The sequence below is a fragment of the Phocoena sinus genome, chromosome 14, assembly GCF_008692025.1.
Source record: "Phocoena sinus isolate mPhoSin1 chromosome 14, mPhoSin1.pri, whole genome shotgun sequence".
Lineage (NCBI taxonomy): Eukaryota > Metazoa > Chordata > Mammalia > Artiodactyla > Phocoenidae > Phocoena > Phocoena sinus.
Genome location: NC_045776.1, coordinates 23962124 through 23982264, shown reverse-complemented (window position 1 = coordinate 23982264; position 20141 = coordinate 23962124). Strand labels below are relative to the sequence as shown.

The following is a 20141-nucleotide window of genomic DNA, read 5'->3' as shown; positions in this document are numbered from 1 at the left end:
CCTGGCACAGAGCTCCTAAACCCTTGGAATTTCCTGAGTGATGAGGTGAGGGAAGTGTCTTCTGTTATTCATCGTAAGCCCCTTTCAACCATGCTGGAGTTTATACTGAGGTAACTCTCGGAGGATGGGGGCTTCCAGAGGACCCAAGCCTGGGGTTAGAGCCCTGCAGCCTTCAGCCCACCCATTGACCTTAGGAAAGGGGAGGAGGAGGGCAGGAGATGGAGTTAGACACCAACGGCCAATGATTTAACCCCATCATGCCTGTGTTAACGGAACCTCCACAAAACCTCTCATAGACAGGGTTTGGGAGCTTCCGGTTGATGAACACGTGGAGGTGTCTGGAGAGGGCTGGACACTCCGAGTCCCCTCCCGCATGTGTCACACCCCTTTCATCTGGCCTTTCCTGAGTTGTACCCTTCACAGTAAACCAGTAATAGTAAGTAAAATGCTTTCCTGAGTTCTGTGAACCGTTGAAACAAATTATCAAACGTGAGGAGGGGAGCATGGGAACTCATGATCGTAGCAGAGTCCTGGGGACCCACCGATGTGATTGGCATCTGAAGAGGGGGCAGTCCTGTGGGGCTGAGCCCCTAACCAGCAGGGTCTGTGTTAACCCTCGGAAGTTTGTGCCACAGGTGAATTTAATTGTAGGACTCCTAGTTGGTGTCCACAGAGAACTGGAGAATTGCTTGATGTGGAAAACTCATACATTTTGTCTCAGGGGTGTTTGGAGTAAATACAAATTTTCCTTCACTTCAAAGATGAAGAAACTCAAGTGCGGGAAGGGGAAACTGTGGGCTTACGGCTCCACTTATGCGTAGACGGAAGCTCAGGACTGGACTTGCCATTGCCCAGCACCATCATCCGTCCTCCGTAGGGTGAGTTAGGGAAGCTTGTCTTCCAAGAATCTTACCTTCAGACTATTGTAGGCTAGATCTGCATCCTGGTCCACATCTAAGTCACTGCTTGGCTGTTCTGCCTGCATGGATGAAGAGGCAAGGAGGTGAGCACGGGCTGCAAGGCAGCTGTTCCCCAGGATGATTTCCCACCACGGTCAGGACGAGCTTGTTTTGCCCTTGCTTGTGCCCGGCACTCCCACCCTCTGTATGTCCGCCTCCTTCCTGCCAAGATGCAGCTCACCACCTCAGGCCACCAGGGAGCTCCCTCCTGCCTGCCCACATCCCCTACATAACTTTATTCACACGATCTTCACAAGCACCTACAGGTTGCACACAAATAACACTGTGTTATGGGTTGAGCCATGTCCCCGAAAAGATACACCGAAGTCCTAAGCCCTGGTACCTGTGAATGTCACCCAGTTTGGAAATAGGGCCTTTGCAGATATAATCAAGTCAAGATGAGGGCATTAGGATGGTCCCTTGTCTGATGTGACTGGTGTCCTTATAGGAAGGGGAGAAGGCCCGCCCCCACCACCACGTGAACTGAAGATGGAGGCAGAGCTTGGAGTCACGCAGCTGCAGGTCGAGGAATGCCAAGGGCCGCCAGCAGCCCAGACATTCAAAGAGAGGCATGGAGCAGATCCTCCCCAAAAGCCTTTAGGAGAGCATGGCCCTGTTGACACCTTAATTGTCGGCTCCTGGTCTCCAGAACTATGAGAGAATAAAGTTATGTTGTTTTAAGCCATCTAGTTCGTGGTACTTTGTTTCAGTAGTCCTAGGAAACCAGCACCGTTAGACCTGTGTTCTTATTAGGAAGGTTAACATATAATAATGATGTACTTATTATGAGGTTTAAGAGCCCCTCTTCAGTTTTTTTTGGCGGGGGGCGGGGAAGCGTGTGTGTGCACATGTGTATTGTTTCCCCAACTAAGTCACTCTAAGCGCCTTGTGGAGAAGCCTGCTTCCTCTATGTGGCTCTACAATAAGCAGTGTGACAGCTGGCCCGCTACGGAGCACCATGAATGCTGTCTGACTTCACAGCTCCACAGCGGGTGGGTGTGGATAGCAACAACGGGAACGCTAGCCCATTAGGACTCAGCCGAGCCGATGACTCCTATCACTGTTTGGCAGCTATTGGACTTGACCTGTCCAATGAGAAGGGGTAGAAACACCTTCACAAATGGTTAACTGCTAGGGGTGATTTCAAGTAGTGAGTGATAGCCCCTGAATAAGATGGGTTTTTGGAGCTAAAATCTGACAGTGCTTAATTAGATATCCACAGTGCTAGCAACCTGAAGTCCAGCTGTGGCTGGATTAGGTGGGTCCCAGGCTTGGAGACTGGGGCTGGATCTGAGCAGCCCTTTCCAGGTCAAGGCCTGCAACACTGGCTGCACTGTTTCCAGTCTGCAACCTGGGAAAGCGACGCTCCAGGCTACCAGTCTCTGCTTCGTCTCCCACTATCCCCAGTGGTAGGGGATGTGACTACTCAGGGCCAGCTCATGACCCGCTGGCCTGGGGAGAGGCCTGCGCCTGTGTTCTACGTAGCATGGGCTTGCCACACGACCACGGATTATTGTTAAATGCATTAGGTTCTTGGAAAATGGAGATCATCTATCCAAATCGAGGAGCTGTCCTAGGGTGGACCAGCAGTTATGTTTCTAAGTGGACAGCCCACTGGAATCCCCCTGATAGCCATGGTGACTTTGCCAGGCCCGGGGAAAGGGAGTCAGCTGGATGGGAAGTCAAACACACGGATGGGCTGTCCCAGAGGCCCCACCTCATGGCAGGCTTGGTGCCTCCCTCACTGACAGGCTCCCTACGGACCTCCCTGTCATCCCTCATCCAGAGCCTGGCCTCTCTCTATAGCCAAGACCTGGGCCATATCACTCCAGACCAAAGACCTAGGTGGCTCAGAAATTCTCTTGGGACCCCGGGCAGATCCAAGAACAGGATCTCTGAAAGCTCAGTTTCAGGGTTTCTGCAGAGGGATTCCATACTCTGCCTTTCTTACCAAACTCTGGCAGAAACAAGCTCATTCTTCCTAAACAGAGATCCTCAGTGCACGTTACAGGGCTGTGAGCCAAGCCTGCGGTTCTAACTTTTGCTCAGTGATTATTTTTTAATGAAAGATATACCCCTTTTTATCTGGTTTCGAGACAAGCAGAAGTCCTAAAGATTCCAAAATTATTTGGCATTTCTGCAGCGGGGAGCCTGGCGAGTGAGCCTTCAGGGACAGCTGGGCGGCCAGGAACTTTCACGTCAGGCATTGTCTGATGTCTGTGCAGCTTTTCATCTATTTGATTTGTGCTCGCCTGTCAGGGCAGATTCTCTTCTAATTGAATGAGTCATTTATAAACCTAATCCTTTCACCCTCCATTCTGAATCTAATCCACCTGAAAGATTTGAATCCATCAGCAAGATTTACCTCCCCACTTACTGCTCAGGAAAAACCCCAAGAATTTACCAGTAATACCGATCAACATCTGTATCACATTTGATTGGAAAGGGAAGTCGGGTGTTACAAAAGGAGAAAGTGTGTAGGGGTGGGGTGGGGGTAGAGCTGAGGATGCAGGGAGGGGGTCGAACCCCGCAAGGGGCAACTCAAGCCTGGGAACAGACCCAAGGCCTTTCACAAACCCACAGTGAGGTCAGTTAATGATGTGATCCATGTCTGAAATGGCCTCATATCCCATTAGAAGCGGTCCTCATAGCAAGTGGAGGACCACTTGCTCTCTATTCCTACAGGACCAACCTGTCTGTACTCAACCTGGCATTTATTTGAGCGCTACCAATGTGATTTTTTATTCTTCACCCGTGTTATGTCTGGTCCTCCTGACCTAGATTACACATTCCTCGAATTTACAATCTAGTCAATGGGGGGATTTCTCCTCTGTTTGTATCTCCCTCATTTAATAAACACGTTGAACACCTACTGTGAGTCCGGCACCGGCACAGTGCTAAGCATAGCATAGGTGCCCAGTGGGTCCTTGGGATGGACTGATACATCCGGGGACACTAAGGTTTCAAAAAATATCTTTGCAAGACCCAAGATACTGATGATAATTTAGAGCGAGGCGAGGCTGCAGTCCTGCGTGACTGCAAACTTGGTCTGCCCCTGACCCAACGGGACTAAACTCAAGTCCACACCAGATTCCAGGTACAAACAGGCATCGATTTTCTCTAAGATTTGACTTTCGCCTATATAGTCGACCCTTGGATCACATGGGTTTGAACTCACAGGTCCACTTTTTCGTGCACTTTTTTCAATAGTAAACACTACAGCACTACACAATCTGTGACTGGTTGAATCCTCAGACGCAGAACCAGGGCCGACTATACGTCACAGGTGAGTTGTCAACCGTGCAGAGGGTTGGCTCCCCTAGCCCGAGTTGTTCGAAGGTCAACTGTGTTTATACTCTAATTACGCCCTGGTTCTCTTTGCAAGGGGGTGACAATGACACAGGCTCCCTGCTGGCTTCACCACTGGAAATCCTTTACCCTGAAGGTACTGGGGAAGCTGACTCCTGTCCGACTGGCGTGATGTGGGTGCTTGCAGAGAAGATTCAATATGCCACCAAGACAAGATGAAGCTCTTCCCTGAAACCCAGCCCCAGCACGACCTCTCGTGGTCACACCTGACCCCGTGAGCCCTGGCAGGAGTGAGCTGTGTCATTCTGACGCCAGCACCCTCAGGGTGCGGCCCTGCGGGCTCGCAGCTCCTTCACGCACCGGGATTTTCTTGCTATCCTGCTGTTCTTTCTTCTCCAGTTGCACCTGCAGTTTCTTCCTCTCCTGCTCAAGCTCTCGCACCCTCTTCTGCAGCTTCAGGAAGACTGTCAGGTCCATGGCCGCCTTCTCCAGGCCAATTTCCTTCCGAGGAAGACAGGGAGCAAGAAGAAGAGGTTTTAATAGCACAGATGCCTTAGGAGCGCACGGCACCCCCCGGGTCAGCTGTCTCCGTCGGCCGTCTGTCCTCCCTCTCCCTCCCAAACATCAATCCACGCCTCTGAGACAAAGCCAATGCCAACCAACTATCATTCTCATATTAAAGTTGGTGCTCCAGGCTCATTTTCTGTCTGCGTAACATCTGAGTCTCAGCCACTTATATTCCTCCTGTGTGAGCCACGTAAGATGATCAATCATATACTCTAGGAACAAATGGATAAGGACACAGCCTTTTTATTTGGAAGTTAAAAAAGAGCTCACTTCTGGAAAATGGTCTCACACAGAGAAGTTGTAAAACTCAGGATATAATGCTTCCTGATGAAGGATCAATGTGCTTACTAATCACCGTTAAATGTGCTGTCGAATACCACTTGACTGCACCTTGAATCAAAATCAGTGCTTGTCCTGCCAGGGAACCCGTTTATCCAACAGATCCTGCAGCATCAATTTCCCAGTAGATTTCTTCCTTCAGATTCATGCCTGGGTTTGTCCTCCAGGGTCTGTCACGTGTGGGTGTGCATGGACAGACGTGTATCGGCACAAGCATATCCACACGGATCTTAAAAGTACATGTTTGTACATAAGGGACAACATAATGTGGTTCAGCCAGCACTTAATGAATGCTGCTCTGGCCAATCCCAAGAACCAGCCTCAGCTTCCCGGAAGACCATAAATCCACTGATGGAAGTGCTTATGCCTGCAGGTAAACCGTCACATATACAGACACCTGGGTGGTGCATGTGGAGTTCAGGCTGACCAAAGCCTCTGGGACCCAGACTCAGGAGACTGCAAAGCAAAACCAAGGGCCTTAAGCCAGCATTTATTAAATGCTTACTAAGTACATACAGCCGGCAGCAAACCACACCAAACTGTACAGCAGACAGACCTTTACCTGGAGGACCTCCTTTTCTATCCTTCCACCCTTTATTCCATCACTCGCCATCTCTCACCACCCTTCACTTTCCTTTACAGCACTTAACGGTACTCGCAATTGTATTATAAGCTTCTTCCATCAAATGATTAGTGTCTAACTCTCCATCAGACAAGCTCCATGAGGGCAGGGACCTTCTCTGGCTCGATCACCTGTTTCTCCAGTACCCGCCAGCAGTGCCTGGCACAAGGATGTGATCAAAGCACATTTGTTTTTATAACCGTCCCTCTTCCACATCTATCTTCATGTGCTTCATACGGTTTTACGTGCTTGTGATTTTCTGCTTTTCAAATGCCAGAGGAAAAACTGTGTGTCTTTGTACCTTTAATAAAATTACACACAGACTATAAAGACCGCTGTGTGACTCTAAGAGGCTATTACCGACAAAGATACATTTCGTTCAGCAAATATCTGTTCTTTCAAATATTCGTTGCTGTCCTCTGAGTTTTAGCCAGCTTTCTAAGTCAGGAAGGGAAATTTTCTTGTTGATATTACTATATGTGCTGTGATACTAAATGGGGATGATAAATTATATCTCTTTTAATGACTCAGCTGTTCCAGCTATTTCACCTCTCTGCAACAGGTCCTCAGTTTTGCAAGAGGAATCAGGGATCTTCCTTTATGGAGAGTGGGAACAATAATGTATTGCCTTGCACAGTAAATATTAACTCCAGAGAACCGTCTATAAGTCCACCGCAGTTCAAGTGACCCTGCTGTCAGGAATGAGCCCGGGGAACTGTGGTCCCGGAAACAGAACAGCGCTGGTGGGGGAAGCTGCACACAGGTCACAGACCCTCCCACTGGAGCACAGACAAATAGCCAAGAGCCTGTCTTACTCACCTCCACCTGTTGGAGGGCATCTTCTGCGTCTCCGACCTCAGATGTCGAGATGGAGGGGTAATTAGAGTCAGATTCTAAGCTACTCTGGTTTGATGGGTTCCGCCTGTGGCCTGGGGTTTGCTGTTTAGGGAGAAACATGTGAAAACACATAATGAATGAATGTTAACAAGAACTATTATTTTTCAAATAACAGTACATTCTAGAATTGGACTTTTGCCTCCTTTGTCAACAAGAATAAGTACCACTGTTTCTTGGAACGACGGCTAAACAGAGCTGTTCCCACGAGAAATTTCACCTACAGTTCTTACAATCGTCCAGCTAAGCAACAAAATGACACTTGGAAGAGAACACAGCTCTACAGCGGGTCTGTGTTCCCTGTAAATGAAATGCAAACCCCTAACATTGGGCCAATTTCTCTGAAAAGTCCTGGGGAAAAGACCCTTAATCCCCAAACAGCCTGAAGTACACAGACAGTCCTGTCACCGCCTCCCTCTTGAAGAGAACACTGCACACCGGCCCCTCAAGGCCCCTGCTTCAACCTGCACTCCACCAATTCTGTTTCTGAAAATAGTAAGCATATTAGAAATAGAGCTTATCATCTATACTGTTCACTTAAAAATGACTCTTTTCCCCCCTTGCATCTGATTGGGCGCTGAGAGTAAAAACTGATCTCGGTAGGAAAATTTTAGATTTCTATATATGTTCCTACTCAGCTTCTCTTCGTGGGTCCTATGCGATTAACTTATTCAGTCTCGTTTGAATACGCCTTTTTGGAGGGAATAGTTACATGGGGTAAAAGAGAATGACAAATCGTGAAACGTGAGAACGTTCCCCTGTATCTGTGTGGCATCGAGGGTTAGGAGAAACCGTCAGACCCTTGCAGGCCCCCCCGCAGCTTGTGCTCCCCACGCCATTCCTGTTTCCACACAGGGATTCTCCCAGAGTAGGAAACAAGAAAGAGAACACATTTACGTGGGTGGAATTTTCCTTCAAGTCCTAACCGAGATCTTCATAAGACCCCAAAGTTGGGAAAGGAGCTGCCCTTGGGAAGGACTCACTGCCCAGCTACTTGCTCGTGTGAGATCTACCCGCGGGAGGGGTGAGAACTGACACGGGGAGGCGACACTGTTCGTGCAGCACCGATCACCGGGCATCGCTGTGCCAGACGGCACTGCAGGGGCAGCGGCGCGAGAACAAGGGCTGCGAAGCCGGTGGGCGGAAGGACTGCCCTCCTTGCCTTTATGATGGTCATCTCGTCCCGGAGGTTGTCGTATCTCTGCTCCAGCCGGGAATATTCCTTCACGAGGTTCTGGTACCGGGAGCGTTCCTCCTCCAGCTCCTTCTTCATCAGGAGGTTTTCCTCGACGGAGGTCTGGGCAAGTTCATCTGGAAAGCAAGTGCACGGAGCTGCACGTCTGCTTGGCATGGCTTCCCCTCGAGCGTGAGCACTCGTGCCTGCCGACTAAACTCTTGTTAAAATGCTGCCCACAACAAGCTCACGACACAGATACTTGGCGAGTTTATTCAACGACTTCACCCTCTGCAGAGCCCAGGGAGGTTTGCTCCCAAGGCTCGGCTGCAGTCTTCGGAGCGGGGGAAAGCCCACTCTGCCCCTAGGGGCTGGGGAGAGAAGCCGGCTGCACACAGGACGACTCGCTCGGCTAACATGCCAGACTCTCTCTTACAACAACTGTCATAGCAACTGCTGGCAGCAATGCTGGAAGAACCCAGGTTCTGTTCCAGAGTTTCTTCCTTATTCCTGGTCTTTCAGGTTCTTGTGCAGAGAGATTAAAGGAGATGCGAGGAGATACGACTGCAGGTTAGGTGGGGGGAAGGAGGGAAGGCAAAAAGGTAACATGGGTGGGCTTTTCTCCCACCAAAACTTCTGATTCGTATCAGTGGAAAGAAACAATTCTTAAAGGGAAATTTAAAACAGTTAAAGACCATGCTGGGTGAGTCTGTGCGCTCAGGTGATTAAAACTCCTGAAACCAAATGTCGCGGGATCTTAAAGATCACCCTTCTTTTTCATCTCTCTCCTGATGAAACCCTTTCCCCACTGCAGCATCCGGACTAACTACACGCTTCGTAGAAATCTTTGGGGGAAAATTCGTGTGGAAAAGAACTTAAAATCCAAAATGAAAAGTCCTGCCCTTTGGTACCTACCTTTAGATTGGCACAGGATTTGGTTGTTAAGCTGTTCCTTCTCATCTTTCAAGAGGGCATTTTCTTGCTCCAGGTCTGCAACTCGCTGAAAGAGAGAGCAGGGGGAAGAATATTTGCCTGTGAAGCCGGGCAGAGGAAAGGCTCCTTTTGTGAGGTCTGAACTTCAGCTGGTTAAGTTTAAATGCTCTTTTTACTAAAGAAAATTGAATCGACCAAAGCTGCTTTCATTTGGGGATTAAAATTGTACACTGAAAGAAAAATCCCATTAGAACAAGGCAGATGAGTTTACCACTGTTTGTGGTTTTGCAATGCCCACAGAAACCTCAAGAAAAGTCTACACCAAGGTCATATGCTGTGTTCAGGATCTTACAATGATAACTGGCCTTCTTGTATTTAGTTCCGTGTCTTGGTAAATTCTGAGCTCTCATGTTTGAGTCTCAGGAAAGCCTAAAGCTCACAATGAAGAATTACCCCTGGTCTTCACCCACCCCTGCCCATGTGTGTCTCACGGGATCCGCACAGCTCAGATGCTGGGGAAGGGAAGGAGCCTTGCTATTGACTTTCAACTAGAGGATGTGAATTATGTTCAGTGAAACTGCTGTTTTCCTAAGCACAGTACCCCGTGCTAGGTGTGGCAAAAGACAAAAAAATGAGCATAAGACAGGCTCCAGGTTTTGGTCTGAGTGATGAGCATAAACAACCTCGCTCCCTTTGGTTGAAGAAATCGGTTCTGGCTATCTTTGGTACATTTTATGACCTACTGGGGAGAGGCTTCTTCCCAACCTGTGTAGAAAGAGCCTCAAAATGCCATCCTCAGTACAATAACAGAACACGTGATAACCAGCCTGTGCAGAGTAGCTGAGACTAGATGGTGACCTACCAGAATTGCTACCTAGCAGATTGTGGCATGGAATCCAGGGGAAGAGAGGATCACACAGATCCCAGAGGACCCACCTGCACTCCCTTGAAATGCTGCTAGACCCCGTGGCAGGAAAAGCAGGAAAGGAGGCCCCAGGGATGCTGGCTAAAGGGCAGAAGCCTTGGAGAGGTCTGAATTCCAACTAGTTATGTTTCAATGCCATCTGCCCTTCCTCCTGGCTTTAAAGATAAGCTTAAGGCACCAGGAGGTGAGTTAAGAGAACTGCTCCCCCCAACCCCCAGCATCACGTAGAAGGGGTCAGGAGAGAACTGCAACGAGGCTGGAGTCCAGGACTGAGGTCTGCTGTTCTCCCCTTCGGAATTCAGAAGGCAGTGGCTCCCACTTAGGTGCCTTGGCCCCTCTGGGGAGCTGCTGATAGTCTGCAGGTGGCGTGCTCTCTAAGGATCCTTACAGAGAAGAGCAGACACACAGTACTGGCAGAGGCTTGCAAAAGGTCCAAGCCATTTGTTAACCCTCCATTAACATGACCCAACTCCTTCAAACTTCAAGGAGGTTTCAATCTCCTTCAAAATGTGGCTCGAAACTACCTTCCAGGACACTGTCCCATCCCGGCAACGGGACACTGCAGCTCCTTTGCAACCTCAGTTCAGATGGACTCAGTTTCCCTCGTCAGCTCATCTGCGGACGTGCTGCTGAGAGTTACAGGAATGAGGCTCTGACTAGTGAGTGCAACGCTGACACTACTCTAGGGCGAGAACCGCTGGCATTACGTCTTTATATTCAGCAGACCCGTTCCCACCAAGTAGATTATTACCCCCTTCATGGTCAGGAACTCTCTCTATGGAGGATCGGGCAAAGGACCATGCTCTGCCCCCCCACAGGATATCAAATGAGATAAGGCTGGTAAATATGTATACACTCATGTAACTAATTATACCAAACTGTTATCTTCGTCGACAATTTATTTTTTATTATAATGAACACAACTGATGTTTTGTGTCTACAGAGAGCAAACCTGACTTGGTGGTGAGGGCAAAGTATAAAAGAAAAGCATCGGGATGGACGCTGTTTTATCATCAAAGGCTCCCACTTGCGAAGCCTAGTTCTGGCCCAGGGGGTGACAGAGGGCAAGGCTGTCACTCATCCATCACACACTTCCTGATGTGCTTCTCTGTACCAGGAGCCCTGCCAGGGGCTAGGGGATGCAAAATGAACAAGACTCAAGGTAGCTGCCCACAGAGAGGGCCCAGCCTAGCAGGGCTGAGGAACAGGTGGGTGGCAGTGAGAAAACAGGTAAGGGCCATAGCAGGTTTCCGTAAAGCAGGGTTTCTCAGCCTTGGCGCTACGGCCCTGCCCTCTGCTCAGCCTGGACCAAGAGGCCTCAGCAGGACCCAGGGGCCACGTTCCAGGCTGTCACATCATCAGTACCCGGCCCGACGCGGGCACCTAACGCTTGTTGAACGAATGAATTGCCCTGCAGATCCAGTTAAGGAGCCTAAGCTCTCCTCATGCAAAAATCAGGACTCCTTTAAAGGGTGTTTTGTTTTTTGTTTTTTTAAATGTGTTTATAGTTGACTAAAACATCTAGAAGACATGAGCTTGTTTAATCAAATAATTCAATTTGGCTCAGGAGGCCAGGAAAAAAGCACTCTTTAAATTCATCTAATTTGCTGTTATTGGACGCAGTTCACCACCCAATGACCTCACGTGTGCCTTTAAATTAGCTTGGCAAATACTCAAAATAGCTTTCCCTTTTCTAGGTGTACAAGTCAAACTGAAAACAACCAACCGAAGAAACCACGTGGTGTGAACCTCTACAACAAAAAGCCCACCCAGGGTGTAGCCAGAGTGAAGCTCCACCTGGTGCCACAGTCAGGAGGGCAGGACTCCAGTCCCCCTCGGAGAAGCAAGACTGCAACCCCTGAACCAGTGGACCGGGGTGGGTGGCTGCTCAGATCAGGCTGTGAGGTAACCAGACCCTCCATGGAACTAGGCCTTCCATTCCCTAAACCACCTTCTGTATACACGGGCAGCTCACAGAGCAGGTGGGCACCTGAGGCGGCTTCCAGGATCACTCAGTGCTCATGACTGTCCTCTGAGCATCCTACAGGCCGGCAATGTCCCTCTGAAGTGGAGCGTGTCGTCTGCCCAGTAGAGGGCGCATGCCACCCCCACGAGGCTGGACCTGACACCTCCATTCCTCCGAATGCAGGCGAAGATCAAGAAGCTCCATCGCAACCACCTGTGATCTAAAATCTCAGCCAAGACTCCAGCTGGCGGGGCAGCCACGGTGACGAGCGTGTACCCACTAAAATCTGCTGTTGTGCGGGCGCCTCATTTCTTTCCCCCGTCTCCCTCCAAGGCTTTGATTCCAAAAGACAGGCCTCTGATGAACTCAGCTTTGTTATGCTAAGCCATTCATCAAAGTGGCATTGGGGAGCTTTGCTTTTCTTCCTGCCTGAGCAGTTCTGGAGGTAGGCGCACAGCAGGAGGGATGGGCCCCATCTCAGCTCCACATCCCAGGTGGGGGCAGAGAGCGCTCCCCCAATCACACTTTGGTCTCCCCAACCAGCTAGCATATGGAGAGTTTGTTGGCCGCCGTTGTGGTGGGTGACAAACTTCTGCAGCCAAATGGCCTTCCTTTTGTTGTCAGGGACGCAGGCTGCAGGGGGAGACGCTAACAACGCAGAATCAGGCAGGTGTGTCCTCTCAGGTGATAAATAGCACCCTCGCCAGCTGTGGCGGCTCATTAAGCATCATTCAGCAGCTCCGTTTTTTTTTTTTTTTGGTGGAGGGGTCTTTTAACTCTTGCAAGGCAATATTTTTGGGAGTGTTTCTTACCTCTAAAAGGTGATTGGGGACAGATCATCAGAACCAACACTGGTGTAAATCAGGCTAGTTTAGTCCCTGGTAAGTTAAATGAAACAAATGCCTCAGCTAAGTAACTGCCTTTACGAGTGATAATGTTTGGGGACACAATGTAGCTCTGGGCTTTTGGTTTTGTTTTGACTTAGTTTTTTCAAGTTGGATTCTTGCGCTGTAAAGCGGGCTGTGGCCCTGAGCAGACCGGGTCCAGCTCGTAACCACTAGGCCACCCGGCATCCTGACAGGTCAGAAGGCTGACACATGAAGGACAGCGATGTCGAAGCCTGGAGCAGGCCTCAAACGCCTGGTTCCGACAGCAGAGTTACAGGAAGGCGTTCGGGGCGGGAGGGACCTGGTATGTGCTGCAGGGACCAAGTGCACCAGACAGACTTGCTCATCTCTCTGGAGGGTTCACGGCCAATGTTGCCTTCAAGGTCAGAAGATCCTTCCTGATGTGATCTCACCACCTTCCTACCCTTCTCCTTGCTCTGTCCACCTCAGCCCGATGGCCTCCTTGTTGGTCCTTGAACCCACCCAGCCTACTCCCACCGCAGGGCTGACGCACCTGCTGTGACATTTGTCACCTGTTCCCTAGAAGTCCCCATGGCTCACACCTCACTCAGGTATCTCCTCAGCGGGAGTCTGAATGAAACACACCTGCCCTGGCCCCGAAGGCCCCCCTCTATCCCTTTACTCTGCTTTATTTCTCTTTATTGCACAAGAGGGATCATTTGTATTTGATTCCCATCTGTATACTCTCCAATAACCCCCAAATATTTACACCCCCTAAGAATGAGAAGGACTTTTTTTTTTTTTTTTGCGGTACGCGGGCCTCTCACTGCTGTGGCCTCTCCCGTTGCGGAGCACAGGCTACGGACGCGCAGGCTCAGCGGCCATGGCTCACAGGCCCAGCCGCCCCGCGGCATGTGGGATCCTCCCAGACCGGGGCACGAACTCGTGTCCCCTGCATCGGCAGGTGGACTCTCAACCACTGCGCCACCAGGGAAGCCCAAGGGAAGGACTTTTAAAATTGCTTACTTTTGCACCAGTGTGCAGAACAGTGCCTAACAAACACACTCAGTAAATAACTACTGAATAAATGAAGGGCTGTGAGCTTCCGTGATTTCTGCAGTGAGATAACGTCCTTCCATGAGACGCATGGGGTCCTCTTTCTAACAACCATCAGCCTCCTTATGAACCATGAAGCCCGCTGATAGCACAACTCTGAGTCTTAATGGGCCAAAGAAGTCCTGTTCTGTATCTTTGCGGGGGAAAGACTCAAAACATTCCACTGTGAGAACCCCCCTACCCCCAAAGGCAGATCTTTTTACTTCTATTTGGAAAAACAAAACCTTTACATTGGAACTATCCAAGGTAACTATGCGCGGGTGTTGGGTGGCTGACAACACAGTACAGCACAGAACCCCAGGTGCACCAGCCTGAACACTCGAGGCCTGCGGGGCTCACAGTGTCAAGGACCCTCGCTCAGAGCCAGGGACCTAGCTGTGGGCTGCTCTTTCTTACCCACCCACAGCCCTGCTCTGAGCCAGGCCGTGCTGGCCTCACCAGCAGAGCAGATTCTGGATAATGAGCCATTGCCTCTGTGTCAAGGGCAGCCCTGGGACTCATGTCTCTTTCATCAGGGATAGGAAACAGCACAGCTGCACAAGTCTGTCAGCGCAGGGATCACTGATAGCTTTAGGAAGGAACAAAATACACATCCCACAGCTAAAAGGAAAGGAGGCTCCAGGCCGAGGTGCAGACCACTCTGGGGAGAGGCCGCAACAAGGACACCTTTAATAGAACGACTGTCAACTAACTTCTGCAGCTGATGGGGGTGGGTCATGCCCAGGCTCTGCCCCCAGGGAGGCCTGGCCTCCCACAGTCCAAGGCAGCATGGCCATGTGGCCTGACAATGAGAATGCCGTCAGAAGCGGGGAGCCCCAAGTTTACCGGGATGCCAGTTCCAATACAACATTTGCTGACAGAAATATCAAATCCATTAATTAAACATCTACCAGCAGCCAGCTCCCTCCCTGCTTCGCCCGCCTCATCAATCTTGTTCAGCAAAGAGCAGGCTGCTGGACAAGCCCGAGAAGAAACCGTCTGATTATTCAGCGTTTGTTAAGACTGGACGTGGTACCTTTGATAAATATTAAACCCAGACTCGGCAGAGAAGAACCAGAGGGGGAAAAAGCCAGCCCCTACCTGCCCTACCCCACAGCCACCAGAATAAACGTTTGGAAGACCTTAGAGAAAGAGAAAAATTTGCTTCCACTTTTTCTCCTTCTGGAAAAAGATGGACATCGCACTTAATCATTTCACGCCAGTTTCTTAAGTCACCAGCTTGGGACTTGCTTATATTTGGAGTCAGGGAAGGTGCTTTTCTCGTTCTGCCTCTGTGCCTGCTATTCCCTTTTTGGCAGTGTCCTTGAATTTTTCTTTTTTCTTGCCAGGACCAAGCTCTCATTGTATTGATATTTAAGACCCAGGTCCAGACTTCAATAGTAACAATTTTTCCAAAGGAGAGGAGGAGGCAGCCCGCTTCCTTATTTGGCTCACGGGATATTATAAACCCTTAGGCTCCCTGGACGGAGACGTGGATACTTTAAAAGTACTCTGAGTCCCCAAATCACAGTGCCCCAGGGGAGGCAGAGAAGGAGCCTGGAGAGTCCATGAGTCAAGTGCCCTCTGTGGAGGCGGAGACCGCAGACTCCGGTTTTGTGATCTGCTGGGTTAACAGACTTCCCAGCGTCTCATGTGACCAGCACCCATGTGCAGGGAACCTGCTTTTCTTTTTCTCCCAGGGTCACCAATCTCAAGAGTTTCCAGTTCTAATCTTGGCCTCTTCTCTCTGCCTGTGGATTTCACCATCTTGTCTCTTATTCACATACAAGGGTTACTGTCTATCTGTTAGCAAGGATCCATAAACAAGTTTGGAATTCCACGCTTTATAGGTTACAGGCTTGTAGCTACATTGTAACGGGAGTTTCCTTAAGCATGTGCTTTATCCCGAAGAATGAAGTCCACTCCAGGCGTGGTGGGTGAACTGGCAGGTTTATCTGGGCAACCGGCTGCAGGGTGGCCTCTTTTGTGCCAGGCTGCCTGCACTGCTAAGTCCTATGTCTCAATTTCCTCGTCACCTAATCCCCATGTGGATCTCCCTTCTGACTCTGGGAAACCCCCTGGGATCTGGGGAAGGCAGTGGCTGACAGTGGGGAAGTTCTGCCCAGGACGGGAAGTGACGTAGGCAAGCCCAGCAGGAGCTGGGTCCGCCGGTGGATGGCAGCCCCCCTATTTCCCGTTGTGCCTGAGGGCTCAGCCCAGGAGAAGGTAACTGGGCACAGGAAGAGACAGGCACTACAGAGCAGGGCTGAGGTTCTTTTTCCTTCTAGAAACCATCAAATACCATCTCATGAAGCTGACTAGCTGCAAGTAGAAGGGGCCTAAAAAATGATCTAAACCAACCTTTCTTCTTCTTTTCTTTTCTTTTTTTTAAACAGATGAGGGAACTAAGGCCAGTGAGACTTCCTGCATGCACTTGGTAATGGCAATGCAGGGATGAGAATCTGGAAACTCCTGTGTCTACCTCAGCATGCTTTCTGTGGCAGCATTCAGCTTGCCCCAATTTTTAAACACTGAAAATTGTTATTTCAATGTTAGGAACACTGAGTCCTTCCCTCTTAGATTCTTAACCCATCGTGACTCTCCAGTGATGGACAGGAACTAAATAAGTGGGCAGTGTGCCATCTTCCCTGTGGCCTGTGGGTTGCCATAAAGATGGGGGAGAGAAGCAGCGTCCTGAGACCGTGGAAGGCTCCGCAGGGGCACGTGGGACTTCCCTGGTTTGAACAGCTATCTTGGCAGTGGAGAAGGGAATCTCTGTATCCTGACATTTGAGATGGGAGAGTGGGGTCCAATCCCGTTTTATGGGGTAGAAAGTAAACCTACAGAGCACACCAACCAGAGGAGATTAGTCAGGCTGAAACTATCAACACTTAAACTTAAGGCAAATTCCCCAAAGCACTATGATTATGGGTAGGGATGCCTAGAGGTTGCCCCTAGTCCCTGCAGGCAACGTTAAGAAGAAAGGCCACTACCTCTGCACCGTCTCTCCTGCCAACAGGAACTCGGACTGCAGAGCGGACTCAGTGGCTAGTTCTAGACTATAAGGAACATGCCCAAAGGCACATGTGTGTAACCTTTCAGGGGATGCCATCATGTCCAGGTAATGGCAGAAACTCAATCAGCAGCACTTGCCAGGTGAATGGACACGTGCTTGTGTGGGTTCCCCCAAAGCAGTGGCACTTTACATCTAAACGCAGAGGGATGGTCAGTCTTGGGCACAAGCCCCAGTAAAGTCCACGGCAGTGTAACAGCTGGAAGAAGAAACCACTTCGGAGGGGTGCTCCGTTAGCCAGCCACCACCCAGCTGCCCCTCTGGCCCCGACATACCTTTCTCAGCTCGTCCTTCTCCCGGGTGTGGGCGTCCTCCAGGACCTTACGCTCCGAGTGGGCCCTCTGCAGTTCTGTACGCAGGCTCTCGACCTCCTCCTGCAGCTGCGGGCTGCTGTCCCCATCCTGGCTCTGCTGGTAGCAGGCCAGCTCCTCCTTCAGCTTCTCTACCTCCGTGGCATGTGTGGAGGTGATGGCTGACAGCTGCTCCGACAGCATCTTGAACTCTTTGTTCTGGGAGAGCACCAGCAAACAGGGAGGGAGGAAACAGGTAGAGAACAAGGTTAGTGGGACAGGAACAAACATGAAGGCAATTAAAAAAGGGACTTCCAAGGCGGAATTAAACCTCACAATCACCGAACGCTTGAGTGCTTTCTTGGCATCTCCCTAACAAAACTCTACTGTGAACCTAGGAGAAATAAAGGAAAAGAAAAAACACCAGTACTGACATTCAAGGAGTGCTTAGGAGCTGTGACAGAGCTGGAAGCTGGCCGACAGTGGCTAGCCTTCTGTGTCCGGCTGGAGAGATCTTACGCCCGGTTTTTAAGTTGCAGGAACAATGTTTTTGGCTTCTTGGAACTGCAGCCTTTGCTTTTCAGGATTCCCTGCTCTTTCACGCTGGGCCCTCCTGTCCTTGGACTCAGTGGTACAAAGAGCTGCAACCTAATCGCTGGCTCTGAGACAAAGGACCTCTTCAGCATCCCCTCTTCCAAGGAGGTCCTCCATGGGGCCTAGGGATCCCTCCCACCACCTGTCAGCTTATCCTGTAAGACTCTGACTCCAGAAATTGATGCCCTGGCAGAACCCGTCCCTGCCGACGAGGTACCCAATCATGTACCCACTCAAGCAATAGGTAAGTGAGAAGCATTCTCCTGGGTGCCTGGCAGAGGTACGGAGGGGGGACTCGGAGGCAGACTGTGGATGAGCTCACACAGAGGAAGCCCTGAGGACCCAGGGCCAGTGTCAAGTGCTAGTGTAAACATGGGCAGGAAGTGGTGCTGCAGTTGAGCATATCAGCTCAAAGTGGTCAGCAGGGAAAGTGGAGTGGAAGCAGCAGGGTTCTCCCAATAACCAAGCAAGCAAGCAACAGTCAGTGACAATTCTTCATTGCTATTCTCTGCAGGAGCTCCAAGTAGAACAGAGCTATTGGCTAAACTACCAACAAGCTGGGGCATCAGGAACCGATGACTAATTCACACCAGCAGTGAAGCTTCATGGAAAGCAGTGAGGGGCGGCAAACGAACAGCTGTGGGACCCAGTACAACACCATGAACGCCATGCGACCTTAAGGCTGAGACCCATTGTTGGTGTCCAAGTGGTACATTTCCCTCACTGATACAGCACAAAAAGATCCTCCCACAGTCTGTGGAAACCTCCCAGTTATTACCTGACATGCCCTTATGTCTGGTCTGGCAGTCAGCCTTGCTCTAAGTAATCACAAATAAGAAATCCAATTAGGTAGCATCTGTTTAAAAACCCCAGTGCCATCTGCACTGCCCACCCAGGTCTGGGTCTCCCAGGAAGCTTGAAGAGTCTCTGCACAAGGCGGGTGGGGTTCAGGGAGGGAACACGTGTTGGACTAGCCACCTTGACTTTGTTCTGCTCTGGGCGGGAAGCGAGGTTCCTCCAGGTGCTGCAGCCTGGGTCAGATCCCCGGGAACGTGGGAAGGAGGACGGAGCAGGTGTGGAGAGGCACACAACGTGATGGTGACATCCTGCTATGGGCAGTGATGACACCCCAGGAACCTCATGCAAAGATAACATGTCTAGGAGGCCAGCTCTTTGCTTTCATTGACACACACGCTGAGGCGAGGCTCTGGGAAGTTGGGGAGTTAAGAGACTGGACCCAGACAGACCTGTGCTCAGACCGCAGCTCTATCCTGATCAGCTGCGAACGTGTGGTCAGGTCATTCCACCTCCCTGTGCCTGGCTTCCTCATGTGTAAAAGACAGATAACTGTAACTCCTTCCTCACAGGGTTTTATCAAGGCTCAGGGGGATTAAGGGCTTCCCTGGGGCCCGGCACCAGGGGCACAGTTAGTGCCTGATAAAGGGCAGCTTCTTCATCATTCAGTTCTCTAGGGACCCCCTGGGAGAGATGCTACGAACTCTTTGCCGGCCGCCTGGGGTGTGGCTGGGAGATTCCTAACAGCTGCACAATTCCTGTTCCGGAGGCATGGTTTTAGAAAGGAGGACCCCAGAAGGGCCCAGCAGTTTCCTGCCTCATCCTCATGCCATGGAACCCATGGCCGTGCAGCCAAGCCTGGCACAGGGAGTGGTGAGGGGCACTTGCCCCTCATAGACCCCGGAAACCCTCCCTGTGATGGCAGGCCAGGCTCCCTGGAGCTGCCTTTGTCAGTGTGACTCGAGACCCGGCCAGCTCTGTGCTCCAGCGAGGGCCTTTTCCTAACAGCAGCGGGCTGGGGATTTCCATATGGACCCCTGTTCTCCTCGAGCTCCCCAGACATCCCGAGACGATGCTTACTCTGCACCACTGCTCAAGGGCACTGTGCTACAGGATTCACATCTATTAACTCATTCTCTAGTCACAAAAATCCTATGTAGTAAGGCTGAGTAATATCTCAATTTCACAGTTGAGAAAACTGAGGCACAGAAGGACATAAAACTGTGACTTGTCACATACGATATTTCAAATGTACATGGGTGAAAAAGAAAATATTAACTAATGCTTACCGAGTGTGTACTAAGTACACTGAATCAAACTGATTGAAAAGGTTACTGACTTGTAAATAAGTTCATCTGTCCCTTTTTTTTTTTAAGTTTCCACATGTAAGTGATATCATATGATATTTGTCTTAGAAATAGAGTCACAGACGTAGAAAACAAACTTATGTTTACCAGGGGGGAAAGAGGGGAAGGAGAAATTGGGAGATTGGGATTGACACATACACACTACTGTATATAAAACAGAAAACTAATAAGAACTACTGTGTAGCACAGGGATCTCTACTCGATACTCTGTAATGACCTATGTGGGAAGAGAATCTAAAAAAGAGTGGATATGTGTGCATGTATAACTTATCCACTCTGCTGTATATCTGAAACTAACACAACATTGTAAATCAACTACACTTCAATAAAAATTTTTTTAAAATAGGAAAAAAAAGAATCTTAATATGTTGTAAAATAAATAAATAAATGA

The 20141-nt window shown here is 50.0% G+C and overlaps 1 protein-coding gene across 1 annotated transcript in view; it reads right to left on the bottom strand.

The window, feature by feature from the left end:
* The window catches only part of MYO5B (myosin VB), a 382234-nt gene that overhangs the window by 32294 nt on the left and 329799 nt on the right, over positions 1 to 20141 (bottom strand). Inside the window, exons 22-27 of the mRNA XM_032603558.1 lie at positions 16980 to 17213; positions 8780 to 8864; positions 7853 to 8001; positions 6616 to 6735; positions 4629 to 4769; positions 914 to 979 (exon numbers count right to left, since the gene is read on the bottom strand). Of these exons, the coding sequence (XP_032459449.1) occupies positions 914 to 979; positions 4629 to 4769; positions 6616 to 6735; positions 7853 to 8001; positions 8780 to 8864; positions 16980 to 17213 (795 nt within the window). The remainder of the gene's footprint in view (positions 1 to 913; positions 980 to 4628; positions 4770 to 6615; positions 6736 to 7852; positions 8002 to 8779; positions 8865 to 16979; positions 17214 to 20141) is intronic.